The sequence below is a fragment of the Pelobates fuscus genome, chromosome 9 (genome assembly GCF_036172605.1).
Source record: "Pelobates fuscus isolate aPelFus1 chromosome 9, aPelFus1.pri, whole genome shotgun sequence".
In the NCBI taxonomy this organism is placed as follows: domain Eukaryota; kingdom Metazoa; phylum Chordata; class Amphibia; order Anura; family Pelobatidae; genus Pelobates; species Pelobates fuscus.
This window is the reverse complement of record NC_086325.1, coordinates 163,018,556-163,034,194: the sequence shown is the minus strand read 5'-3', so window position 1 is coordinate 163,034,194 and position 15,639 is coordinate 163,018,556. Positions and strand designations below refer to the sequence as shown.

The window sequence follows — 15,639 nt, the reverse complement described above, 5'->3', positions numbered from 1 at the left end:
GTTGATTTGATTATATCCTAGGGCTATCCTAATTTTTCTCTACATTTTTTTTTTCTGCCTTTTGTTCTGTTATGTCGCAGCTTGAAAGAGGAAGCTATGTGTGGGGAGGGGAGTTTTACTGTACCCATCCTTTTTCTGATTGGTTGGTTTTTCTCTGTGTTAATGTGCTGCTGTGGAGTTCTAGTAAAGAGATACTTAAGCAAATAATAAAATTAAGATTACAGGTACACTAAAGCTAGCATAATCTACAATTGTCATATATCCATGTAAAATCTTTCAATAAAAATTATAGATTGAAGAAAAAAAAAAAATACTGCAGTTCAATGTTTAGTGAATAAATTCTGATTTTAGGAAGTACTAAAAAGAACTGTTCTTTTATATCTATTATTCAAAGTATTTCCTGAGCAAAGGACATAGAAAGAAATGAAGTAAGGTAGATTTCAGTCTGTTTGAAATGGTAGCCATAGGAATGAATTTATAGAATCCTCGCCTTGTTATACTTTGGTCGGATATATTTTACTGTTAAATAGTTTTAGTGTAAATCTGCGAACTCGTAGGTAACGGGAGACTAGTGTTTCACATCACTCAACCTTTCATCTTTAAGCCTAAGGGTTTAGATCACTTGGATTAATTGCAGTGTATGAACAAAAAGTGTACTTTGGAAGGCTTTGCGTTTAACAAATACAAATATTATCTCTTTGCCTACCTTGTCTTTTTAATCCTCACTGGAATCAGAGCGTGTGCCGTCTGCCCTTGGTGCTGAAACTTCTGGCGTATTGGCGAAGCTTGGCATTGTGCGGCACTAATCCAAGGGACGGTGCTTACTGCAGATCTCTGCTGGAAACAGATACCAACATAAGAACTGGCAAAGTGGTAGCAATCAACAGCAAGGGTGAAAACACCTGTCTGTAAATTATAGCTATCCTCTCAATAGCTAAACGTGGAAAAAAAACAACTCATCTGCACAATTTGGTTAAAATGGTCAGATTCAATCATTTTTCCAACTTTTTAAATTATATTTTGACGCAACACAGGAAATTCTATTGAATTTGCTATTTAACCCGATAGATGACATGCAATTGGGCAGGACAAGGCAACCTTTGGCACTCCAGATGTTGCAGACTACATCTCCCATGAAGCTTTGCTAGAGATGTAGTCACTATATCTGTCCTGCAATAAAGTAGTACATTGAAAACTTAAATGCAGGTGGAAATAGACAAACTGAGTTGTAATTTGTTTTAGCAAATCAGCACTTTTTGCCCAAATTTTGCATTTTGACCTCACTCGGTGTATCTATACATTAATTATGATGCGTAAAAAAATTCCCTTATTCCTCAACAGCATACATAACAAAGTCTAAATGCGTGTGCAAGAAGGTTACCACAGCATTGTGCAATTCAATCAATCTCAATCTCTTGGATAAAGGCTTACAGTATTGTGCTCTTGATGGATAATCAAGACTTAGCCTGGCTCAGACATGTGACCAAAAGTAACCTCTAGCCCACTGCATTTAAAGTCTTCATAACCCTTGGCAGCAGAACTGCTAATTAATAGATGAGTTTGTAAATCTTTAAGGTTATCATATCTAGACATTATTAAGCAACCAGTCAATTTAAGGTGATATAAAACGTAATAACAAGAAATCAAGATGAAAATCAGGACACCAACCTTTGCCTTAGATGGTAGATAAGATAATGCCAGTTTGTCTCCGTGGGTAGCTGTCGGACGTGTGGTAAATGCTGAGGCGCTGGCATGTGTGACCTTATTAGGACTTTGAGTGCTCACAGTTTTTGTTTTGCTGAGGAATAAATTGAAGACACTGAGAGGTCAGTGGTTAAACCTGAAAAGTGAAGAAGGTCTGGAGGGAACCAGAGACAAGATAATTGTAAGGTGGAAACTGAAAGCACTTTAACCCCTTAAGGACACATGGCATGTGTGACATGTCATGATTCCCTTTTATTCCAAAAGTTTGGTCCTTAAGGGGTTAAAACCCAGCGTGGGGTAATTTCAGAGGTAAATCAATGCCGTGACAATTCCCAATTAAAGGTACTGAGCTGGGATCAAGTGAGAGTGGAAAGGGCCCAACTCCAGCAAACTTAAAGCTGGTTCAGAGATCAGGAATTTGTCCAGATACGTAAGCCAACCAAGAATTGCTTACACTAATACGGCAATAAAAGTCAACTATCGCACACACAAGTAATAAGGCCGTTTGGCCTGTATTTGTGGGAGGGGCTTAAGTTAACTCACCACCCTATATAAGCTACACCCCTTACCTGACTCCTTACCGATCAAGGTCAGCGTCTGAATGCACTTCCGGTTCATCCAGTCGCCATTTTGGATTTCTTCTGTGTTCCCACGAGGTCTTCCACGCTGAAACTGTGTCCTGGAACCCAGCAACAGGTTTCCGTCCGACCAGCTTCTAAATCTCCTGTTCATCGCCGCAGATTACATCCCAGGCACTCGCATACCGTAAGTTGACCTACCCGTTCCGCCAGGCTACAGTCCCACGGCGTCGGTAACGGGCCAGGTCCACACTTTACGGCGGGAAATATTTTACGACCACATCCCCGGTCCGGGCATACAAACTGTTAATAAATGCGTCCTTCAACAAATAACTACTGCAGCATACCTGCCCTCACACATCTGTTCCATTTCGGGCTCACAGCATACACTGGTGTACTAAGTAACTGTTGCACATATCGGTTAAAGCTACATCTGCCACCACGGCACCTAGGTGTCCCACGGGCAGTCACATATAACTACCCTCGTCCTGGCAAAATCTGTTGCCCGATCGGGCAGTATCAAACGCCAGGTTAAATCCATGTACATTCATATATTTAAGAGTTAGGCAAGCCATATCGGCAAAGTCATACACATGTCTAATTCTACTGTTATTATCCTCAACGATAGATTTTCCGGTCACTGACCAGGTTAAAGCATAACTGTTTTATACCTAACTCAGCACATAAATATTGTCATTTTCTCACATACCTGGTTAAATAGTATACCATGCCTCGGTCACACCGGCCGGAATTACTTCCACGCCGGAACTACATTCCCCATAAGGCTTCTACAACAAAGCGCCCAATCACATGCCCCCTTTTCAGTTACAGAATCTCACGCCGGACCACGCAATTACGGGCACAAATTACCATAACACATGGTGCTTTACGCCAATCTCGCCGGCCACGTGATGTTACATTGTTCCCAATACATACACCTCAAATATAAATGTATCCCACAACATATTCATATATGCCATGCACCTACTTACATGAGTTTCGTCCCAAGTATGTACTACATCTGCTTCCATGAAGTTACTTTACACATACATTCTGCACATAACCACAGCACCACCTACAGGTTATTTTTCATAACAGCAGGGTGCCACATACAAATCATATAAAGGAATTATACATATTACTCATATTTTCACATACAAATCCTGACACTAAGCTGATTTTAAATACGTCAGGAACATTCTCTCTTACACCACATACGGGCTATGACACGATTGATCATCATACCATTAATTATGTCATACAGGCATACTCCAACCGCACCATGTATGTTACATCACAGGCCAGAATCATACACTTTGATTATTGGTTTCAAACGGCATATGATTATCCATGCGTACAAATATAATATCATATAACTTTTCCCGCATACACGCATCGGCATATTATAGGTCTGTGCAATAAAAAAAAATAAATAAATAAATAAATAAAATAAATAAATAAATAAAAAAAAAAAAAAAAAAAACACTTAACGAAGATAAAGTTATGAACTCTCTCATATATATATATATATATACCATCATTAAGTAAAGACAGGCACCCTACAAAACACAACCCCCACGGATCTCCCTGGGACAAATTAGATAAACATTAATAAGAAGGGTTCATGCATTGTATTTATTTTCATACGGTCTCCATCTATTTAGTTGCAGGTATCTACTGCCACCTAAAACGGATTGTCTAGAAATCTTAATTATACCACCAGGTACGTACACCTGCTCACAGTATATCCAAAATACTACCCCAATAATAGATAAAGTACTGGCAGTTAGGGTCATAGGGGCCAATAACGTTAATATCTCCCTCTTGGCATTATGCTTCGGATTAGCGGTCCCGCGAGGCCAACACCCCGCCTCATACTCGGAGGCATACATCCCTCGAGCCACACGTGAGCTAGCCGCCTCGCATGTTTTATAGAGAGGGCCTCACCAGTCACTCCCTTCCCCTTTTTTCTGGAATTATTTCACCGAGAGGCCATCAATTGGCCACCACGATCAGTGGCCACTTAAAAATCGCCATCGCGCCAACGCATAGATAGAGCCTCTCAAGCCACTTGGCACTAGCAGGGCCTCACCAGCCACCAACTGAGGAATAATCGTTTCGCCTCACGGCATAGCTAGCAAGCCAGTACTAAAACACCTGGTTCAAATAATAATAATTTCATTTTTATTTTTAGTTAAACATGTCTCATGCCAGTGGTGAAGGGCTGTCGCTCCCTAGTTCCCCAGCTATGGGCGAGACACCTTCTCACAGGGGAGATATGACCAGTCCAGCGTCAATCAGATCCTGGACTATACCACGCATCACCACCGAGTTAAGGAGACGGCAAATTCCCTACCCTGCTACGGCAAGGAAAGCGGAATTATTTCGACTCCTTAACACAACAACGAATAACACGGAAGCAGGGGAAGGCCCCAGCACCACCAGATCGGGAGACATCCAGGCTATGCTGACCTCACTCATGAGCTCCATGGGCAAGGTCAACGACAGACTGGCTAACCTCGAGGCGGTGACCACAGCCCTTACCAAGGCAGGCCTTCCCGACACCGCTCAAACAACACCAGTCGTACCAGTCGTACCAGTCGTACCAGTGGCCACGGGAAACGGTAACTCTTCAGATACCCATGACGTCGACCCCGCACACACTATCCCAGCCCACATCAAGAAAGACATCCTGGAGGGCAAAGATGTCAACTTAGCATCCTTACTAATTTCCTCCCAGGATGTGGTAGAAAACAAAACCTACATGTATGATGAGGTATCGGTGGTGGTCAGATCTAAAGACTCCAGGTTGAACCGTAAACTGACCATCCCGGAATTTGTATTAGCATTTGGTATTTTCAGAGATGTTATGTGTGAGGTGTACCCTGCTAGAAGAGAGGAATTCGACCGATACATGCACAAGCTGGTGGACCTTGGTAACAAATATGGCGGGTCAGCCTTTTACGATTATCACAGGTCATTTTCCACCAAAGTAGCTGGCGCGTTTTCCCAGTATGGTACCCGTATCAATTGGAGCAGGCTAGACACAGAAATCTTCTGCAGACACTTTGCAGGGCTCAAGACACCGGCTTGTGTTTCATGTTCTTCTACGACACACACCACAAATTTTTGTTCCAGCACTGCAGACGACCACAGCCAAGCTCCCAACACTGGCTACGCCGGGAAAACAGGAAGGAACGCCAGAGACAAGCTGGGCCGTCCTATAATTTTCTTCGGCAAATCACAAATTTGCAATAACTTTAATGGTGGTACATGTAGTTTCAGTGCATGTAGATTGTTACACATTTGTTCTCAATGTTTCAGGGCACATGCCAAATCCATGTGCCCTAATAAAATGTATCCTAAACCCTACCTAACGTCTGTTAACATTGATGTTCTAGCAGCACTACTAGCCAACCACCCATCCAGACACCTGGTGGATTTTCTTGTTACAGGATTCAACGAAGGGTTCCACACAGGCATCCTACACATGCCCACTGGCCAACTAGAATGCCCAAATTTACAGTCGGCAAACCAGAACCCAACAGCAGTAGATAACCTAATAGCCCAAGAATTGGCAGAAGGGTTTGTGTTCGGTCCATTCTTAACCCCACCATTTACATCATGGCGTACAAACCCCATTGGGATTGTCACGGGTAAAACTTCCCTCAAGCAAAGACTCATTATTGATCTTTCAGCCCCTCATACCTCCCCTACCCCAAGTCTAAACTCCCTCATTCCCTCCGAGGAATTTTCCCTTCAATACGCCACCATCGATCACGCCATTACAGCCATCACACAGACTGGGGTTGGAGCTTGGTTAAGTAAAACAGACATTACGAATGCCTTCAAACTACTACCTATCCACCCTACACTCTGGCACCTACATGGTATTAAATGGGCAGACAAGTACTATTTCTTCTCCCGCTTAACCTTTGGGTCAAAAAGCAGCCCAAAGATTTTTGACACTTTCGCTGAAACCCTTTGCTGGTTACTTCTGAACATCTCAAGATGCCCCATGGTCATCCATTACCTCGACGACTTCCTAATGATAGAAGGGAACGAACTTCCGCCCAGCAGCCTCAAAGAAGCCCTTAATCTATTTCACCACTTGGGTGTCCCGGTATCCCTCAAGAAAACCGAAGGTCCTGACACCATCATAACATTTCTGGGTATACAACTGGATTCGGCATCCATGCAAGCAAGCTTACCACCCGACAAAATCGACAACATCATCAATAGCATAAACCACTACATTTTTCTGGGTACATGCAACCGTAAGGAACTCCAGTCCCTTATAGGTTCATTAAACTTCGCCATGCGCATCATCCCTCAAGGAAGGGCCTTCATATCCAGACTACTTTGTCTTTTTCCCCACTTTCAACACGAGAACCACAGACTGTCCATGGACCCACAAGCCACAGCAGACCTACAGATGTGGAGGAGGTTCTTGACCAGCTGGAACGGTAAAAGTCTGTTCCTCCCCGCCTTATCAGAGATGTCACCAACCGTATGGTCAGACGCTGCATCTAACAAGGGTTTTTCAGCCATCTTCGGTACCAAATGGCTTTGGGGCGCATGGCCAGAAGAAGTCCGTGACGTTGAAGGGTTTTTCACAACCTCAGCCCTCTTTGAGATCTACCCTATCGTGGCAGCTGCGGTGGCATGGGGACATCAATGGTCAGGCTTGTCTGTTCGCTGTCACTCAGATAACCAAGCCACATGTCACATAATAAACAAAGGCCGTTCATCATCCCTTACAATTATGAGGTTTCTTAGAAGGCTCACGTGGTTGGCAGCATGTCACAACTTCTACTTGGTTTGCTTTCATGTACCAGGTATTAGTAATGTAGCAGCTGACAGCCTGTCTCGTTTTAAATTTCAGGACTTTCGTCAAGCACACCCGTCAGCAGCTCAAGCAGCCACAGTAGCACCCCCGTTCTCACAACTAATCATGGACTAGACATTATAATGGAGCATAGCAGGGATCTAGCCACATTAGCACTATCACACAACACTCAAGCGACATACAACAGAGCCTTCACACTGTATAATAGATTTCTGGCAGATCACAACATATCACAACCTTTTGTCATGACATCCGTCATAGCTTTCGCTTCCTTTTGCCACCTCAAATTACACTTATCATATAACACAATTAAACTATATCTTACCGGCATACAACACCACATACTAACCATAAAACCTAACACACAGAGCTTCATGTCATCATACCAGGTAAAAATTATACTCAGAGGTATACAGAAATCCGTACCTCCACGACCACCACAACGCTTACCCATTGACAAAGAACTTTTCCAGTCATTATCCGACCTATTAGATTCCAGACCTTTCCACACTACCGCAAACACAGTCATTAAAACAGCCATGTATACAGCCTTCTACGGATTCCTCAGGCCAAGGGAGTTCACCACTGTCACAACTGACCAAAAAGAGAGGTGCCTGCTACACAAACACCTTATAAAACATGGCGATCACTACATACTCTCTTTACCCCAATCAAAGACAAGCCAACATGCGCCCCCAGTAGAAATCACATATTATCCTACCCTAAACAAGTGGTGTCCAGTAGCAGCCTTAGACTCCTATCTTCTCAACACCACAGCACTACCATCACAACCATTATTCCAACTACAACACACAGTACTCACCACCACGGCATTCATGAGATATATACGATCCCTGCTAACAATGCTGGGTCTCAAACCTACCCACTACTCGGGTCACTCGTTTCGCATAGGAGCAGCCTCCACCGCATCCAGCGCTAATGTACCAGTACACGTCATCAAGGCATTGGGACGTTGGAAATCATCTGCCTATGCTACATATATCCCCAAGCCAACACAAGAATTAAGAAATGCTTTTAAAGCCATATCCGGATAAATTGTATATATTGTTGACTGTAATAAATCTTTTGTTATTCATTTTTGCCCTCTTTATTTACAGGCCTACCGTATCGTCGGTATCGGCACACCACAACCGACTTGCTCTTTTATACTATTCCCATTTCTTACTGAAGTCTCACTTCTTATACAAGTACTTTGCCCCTTACACAAGTAATAAGGCCGTTTGGCCTGTATTTGTGGGAGGGGCTTAAGTTAACTCACCACCCTATATAAGCTACACCCCTTACCTGACTCCTTACCGATCAAGGTCAGCGTCTGAATGCCCCTCCCACCCACTCCTCATTTCAACACTTTTCTCTTCTTTCCATTTTCTTTACTCTCATACTACTTGGTGGGCCCTCTTTATTTACAGGCCTACCGTATCGTCGGTATCGGCACACCACAACCGACTTGCTCTTTTATACTATTCCCATTTCTTACTGAAGTCTCACTTCTTATACAAGTACTTTGCCCCTTACACAAATAAGCACTTTCTTCACTAAACATTTTTTAAACATAAAAACATTGTCCCACTTATATGGTTTGCAGTGATTTCATCAAGGAGTGGCCTATGTGAGAGAGGGGGAGAGGCTCTAAAACGTATTACACCATTAAAACCTAATGAAATCTAAAATAATAGAAAGTTTAAAAAAAAACACAAATTGTAAACTAAGATGTTTATTCACTAAACTGTGAATTGGGGTAAACTGTAAGTTTTATTCAAAAAGAGCCAAAATGGGAAAAATCTCAGTGTTCAGCTTTTTTTTTAGCTCAGCAATTTTAGTTGCAATTCTTCACAAATCCAGATTAGAAAATAAACCGTACTGGTACTGAAATAACAGATGGCGGGTAGAAGGGGGAATTGTTTCCACAAATGACCTATAATCAGAATTGGCTCTATCTGTAAATATTACTTTGTTATTCAATTGGCGTTAAAATAATACTTTCGTGGTTACCTTGCTCTGAAAGGGCTTCCGGCCACACCATCAGATTGGGACTTGTGATCGGGCCTCTCCTGTGTAGGGTGTGACTTGTGATTTGAGGGTTTATCAGCTAACGAACCCGTCTTCATTTTGTATGTTGGATTTGCAGACTGTAAAATTAATTTCTAGTTCTGATTATGTCATTTTATGATCTCTTATTGAGAGACGGACAGAAACACACAGACCAGCAGATACATTGTCAGCTTGCTTGGACAGCGCCCTCCTCGTCTTCTGATCCTGTAATATTTATTATGAACCCCCATTTATTATGTTACTGATAGATATATACCTATAATAATAGACAATATAGAGATTTAATAGAAGCAATAATAATTAATAGATAGATTGATTTATATGACTGCTGTATGTCTAAAGAGGTAAATATGTGACTATAGAGGGGAATATTAGGTGACGTTCACCCCTTGTCCACTAATACACACACTCTCTCTATAAAGCTATGAGATACATTGTTATTTCACTCTCAATATAAAGCTATGAGATGTTTTTATTACACACTTTCTATATAAAGCTATGAAATATATTATTATTATTACACACTTTCTATATAAAGCTATGAAATATATTATTATTATTACACACTTTTTCTATATAAAGCTTTGAGATATATTATTACTATTATTACTCTCTCTATATATATAAAGCTATGAGATATATTATTATTATTATTACTCTCTCTATATATATAAAGCTATGAGATATATTATTATTACTCTCTCTATATATAAAGCTATGAGATGTTTTTATTACACACTTTCTATATAAAGCTATGAAATATATTATTATTATTACACACTTTCTATATAAAGCTATGAAATATATTATTATTATTACACACTTTTTCTATATAAAGCTTTGAGATATATTATTACTATTATTACTCTCTCTATATATATAAAGCTATGAGATATATTATTATTATTATTACTCTCTCTATATATATAAAGCTATGAGATATATTATTATTATTATTACTCTCTCTATATATAAAGCTATGAGATATATTATTATTATTATTACTCTCTCTCTATATATATATATATATATAAAGCTATGAGATATATTATTATTATTACACTCTATATATATCTATAAAAAGCTATGAGATATATTATTATTATTATTATTATTATTATTACTCTCTATATATATATAAAGCTATGAGATATATTATTATTATACACTCTTTCTATATGAAGCTATGAAATATATTATTATTATTACACACTTTTTCTATATCAAGCTATGAGATATATTATTACTATTATTACTCTCTCTCTATATATATATATATATATATATATATATATATATAGCTATGAGATTTATTATTACTCTCTCTCTCTCTCTATATATATATATATATAAAGCTATGAGATATATTATTATTATTATTACTCTCTCTATATATAAAGCTATGAGATATATTATTATTACACTCTATATATATATATAAAAAGCTATGAGATATATTATTATTATTATTATTATTATTACTCTCTCTATATATAAAGCTATGGGATATATTATTATTATTATTACTCTCTCTATAAAGCTATGGGATATATTATTATTATTATTATTACTCTCTCTATATATAAAGCTATTGGATATATTATTATTATTATTACTCTCTATATAAAGCTATGGGATATATTATTATTATTATTACTCTCTATATAAAGCTATGGGATATATTATTATTATTATTATTACTCTCTATATAAAGCTATGGGATATATTATTACTCTCTATATATAAAGCTATGAGATATATTATTATTAGTATTACTCTCTCTATATATATATAAAGCTATGAGATATTTTATTACTATTACTCTCTATATAAAGCTATGGGATATATTATTATTATTATTACTCTCTATATAAAGCTATGGGATATATTATTATTATTACTACTCTATGTAAAGCTATGGGATATATTATTATTATTATTACTCTCTATATAAAGCTATGGGATATATTATTATTATTATTATTATTATTACTCTTTATATAAAGCTATGAGATATTTTATTATTATTATTATTATTACTCTCTATATAAAGCTATGGATATATTATTATTATTATTATTATTATTATTATTACTCTCTATATAAAGCTATGGGATATATTATTATTATTACTACTCTATGTAAAGCTATGGGATATATTATTATTATTATTACTCTCTATATAAAGCTATGGGATATATTATTATTATTATTACTCTTTATATAAAGCTATGAGATATTTTATTATTATTATTATTATTACTCTCTATATAAAGCTATGGGATATATTATTATTATTATTATTATTATTATTACTCTCTATATAAAGCTATGGGATATATTATTATTATTACTACTCTATGTAAAGCTATGGGATATATTATTATTATTATTACTCTCTATATAAAGCTATGGGATATATTATTATTATTATTATTATTACTCTCTATATAAAGCTATGGGATATATTATTATTATTATTATTACTCTCTATATAAAGCTATGGGATATATTATTATTATTATTATTATTATTATTACTCTTTATATAAAGCTATGAGATATTTTATTATTATTATTATTATTATTACTCTCTATATAAAGCTATGGGATATATTATTATTATTATTATTATTATTACTCTCTATATAAAGCTATGGGATATATTATTATTATTACTCTCTATATAAAGCTATGGGATATATTATTATTACTACTCTCTATATAAAGCTATGGGATATATTATTATTATTACTACTCTCTATATAAAGCTATGGGATATATTATTATTATTACTCTCTATATAAAGCTATGGGATATATTATTATTATTATTATTATTATTACACTCTAAATAAAGCTATGGGATATATTATTATTATTATTATTACTCTCTATATAAAGCTATGGGATATATTATTATTATTATTACTCTATATAAAGCTATGGGATATATTATTATTACTCTCTATATAAAGCTATGGGATATATTATTATTATTACTACTCTCTATATAAAGCTATGGGATATATTATTATTATTACTCTCTATATAAAGCTATGGGATATATTATTATTATTATTACTCTCTCTATATATAAAGCTATGAGATATATTATTATTATTACACTCTCTCTCTCTCTATATATATATATATATATATATATATATATATATATATATATATATATATATATATATAAAGCTATGAGATATATTATTATTATTATTACTCTCTCTATATATAAAGCTATGAGATATATTATTATTATTATTACTACTCTCTATATAAAGCTATGGGATATATTATTATTATTACTCTCTATATAAAGCTATGAGATATATTATTATTATTATTACTCTCTATATAAAGCTATGAGATATATTATTACTCTCTCTATATAAAAAGCTATGAGATATATTATTATTATTATTACTCTCACACTATATATATATATATATATATATATATATATATATAGCTATGAGATTTATTATTACTCTCTCTCTCTCTATATATATATATATATATAAAGCTATGAGATATATTATTATTATTATTACTCTCTCTATATATAAAGCTATGAGATATATTATTATTACACTCTATATATATATATAAAAAGCTATGAGATATATTATTATTATTATTATTATTATTACTCTCTCTATATATAAAGCTATGGGATATATTATTATTATTATTACTCTCTCTATAAAGCTATGGGATATATTATTATTATTATTATTACTCTCTCTATATATAAAGCTATGGGATATATTATTATTATTATTACTCTCTATATAAAGCTATGGGATATATTATTATTATTATTACTCTCTATATAAAGCTATGGGATATATTATTATTATTATTATTACTCTCTATATAAAGCTATGGGATATATTATTACTCTCTATATATAAAGCTATGAGATATATTATTATTAGTATTACTCTCTCTATATATATATAAAGCTATGAGATATTTTATTACTATTACTCTCTATATAAAGCTATGGGATATATTATTATTATTATTACTCTCTATATAAAGCTATGGGATATATTATTATTATTACTACTCTATGTAAAGCTATGGGATATATTATTATTATTATTACTCTCTATATAAAGCTATGGGATATATTATTATTATTATTATTATTATTACTCTTTATATAAAGCTATGAGATATTTTATTATTATTATTATTATTACTCTCTATATAAAGCTATGGATATATTATTATTATTATTATTATTATTATTATTATTACTCTCTATATAAAGCTATGGGATATATTATTATTATTACTACTCTATGTAAAGCTATGGGATATATTATTATTATTATTACTCTCTATATAAAGCTATGGGATATATTATTATTATTATTACTCTTTATATAAAGCTATGAGATATTTTATTATTATTATTATTATTACTCTCTATATAAAGCTATGGGATATATTATTATTATTATTATTATTATTATTATTACTCTCTATATAAAGCTATGGGATATATTATTATTATTACTACTCTATGTAAAGCTATGGGATATATTATTATTATTATTACTCTCTATATAAAGCTATGGGATATATTATTATTATTATTATTATTATTACTCTCTATATAAAGCTATGGGATATATTATTATTATTATTATTACTCTCTATATAAAGCTATGGGATATATTATTATTATTATTATTATTATTATTACTCTTTATATAAAGCTATGAGATATTTTATTATTATTATTATTATTATTACTCTCTATATAAAGCTATGGGATATATTATTATTATTATTATTATTATTACTCTCTATATAAAGCTATGGGATATATTATTATTATTACTCTCTATATAAAGCTATGGGATATATTATTATTACTACTCTCTATATAAAGCTATGGGATATATTATTATTATTACTACTCTCTATATAAAGCTATGGGATATATTATTATTATTACTCTCTATATAAAGCTATGGGATATATTATTATTATTATTATTATTATTACACTCTAAATAAAGCTATGGGATATATTATTATTATTATTATTACTCTCTATATAAAGCTATGGGATATATTATTATTATTATTACTCTATATAAAGCTATGGGATATATTATTATTACTCTCTATATAAAGCTATGGGATATATTATTATTATTACTACTCTCTATATAAAGCTATGGGATATATTATTATTATTACTCTCTATATAAAGCTATGGGATATATTATTATTATTATTACTCTCTCTATATATAAAGCTATGAGATATATTATTATTATTACACTCTCTCTCTCTATATATATATATATATATATATATATATATATATATATATATATATATATATATATATATATATAAAGCTATGAGATATATTATTATTATTATTACTCTCTCTATATATAAAGCTATGAGATATATTATTATTATTATTACTACTCTCTATATAAAGCTATGGGATATATTATTATTATTACTCTCTATATAAAGCTATGAGATATATTATTATTATTATTACTCTCTATATAAAGCTATGAGATATATTATTACTCTCTCTATATAAAAAGCTATGAGATATATTATTATTATTATTACTCTCACACTATATATATATATATATATATATATATATATATATATAAAGCTATGAGATTTATTATTACTCTCTCTATATATATATAAAGCTATGAGATATATTATTATTATTAATCTCTCTATATATATATATAAAGCTATGAGATATATTATTATTACTCTCTCTATATATATATATATAAAGCTATGAGATATATTATTATTATTATTACTCTCTCTATATATATATAAAGCTATGAGATATATTATTATTATTACACTCTATATATCTATAAAAAGCTATGAGATATATTATTATTACTCTCTCTATATATATAAAGCTATGAGATATATTATTATTATTACTCTCTCTCTCTCTCTCTATATATATATATATATATATATATATATATATATATATATATATATATATATATATATATATATATATATATATATAAAAGCTATGAGATATTTTATTATTATTATTATTACTCTCTATATAAAGCTATGGGATATATTATTATTATTATTACTCTCTCTATATAAAAAGCTATGAGATATATTATTATTATTACTCTATATATATATATATATATATATATATATATATATATAAAGCTATGAGATATTTTATTATTATTATTATTACTCTCTATATAAAGCTATGGGATATATTATTATTACTCTCTATATAAAGCTATGGGATATATTATTATTATTATTACTCTCTATATAAAGCTATGAGATATTGTATTATTATTACTCTCTATATAAAGCTATGGGATATATTATTATTATTACTCTCTATATAAAGCTATGGGATATATT

The 15,639-nt window shown here is 32.9% G+C and overlaps 1 protein-coding gene across 1 annotated transcript in view; it reads right to left on the bottom strand.

Annotated features, from left to right (window-relative positions):
* LOC134573709 (uncharacterized) overlaps positions 1-15,639 on the bottom strand; it is a 31,280-nt gene that overhangs the window by 13,340 nt on the left and 2,301 nt on the right. Inside the window, exons 2-4 of the mRNA XM_063433488.1 lie at positions 9,145-9,281; positions 1,669-1,798; positions 707-837 (exon numbers count right to left, since the gene is read on the bottom strand). Of these exons, the coding sequence (XP_063289558.1) occupies positions 707-837; positions 1,669-1,798; positions 9,145-9,281 (398 nt within the window). The remainder of the gene's footprint in view (positions 1-706; positions 838-1,668; positions 1,799-9,144; positions 9,282-15,639) is intronic.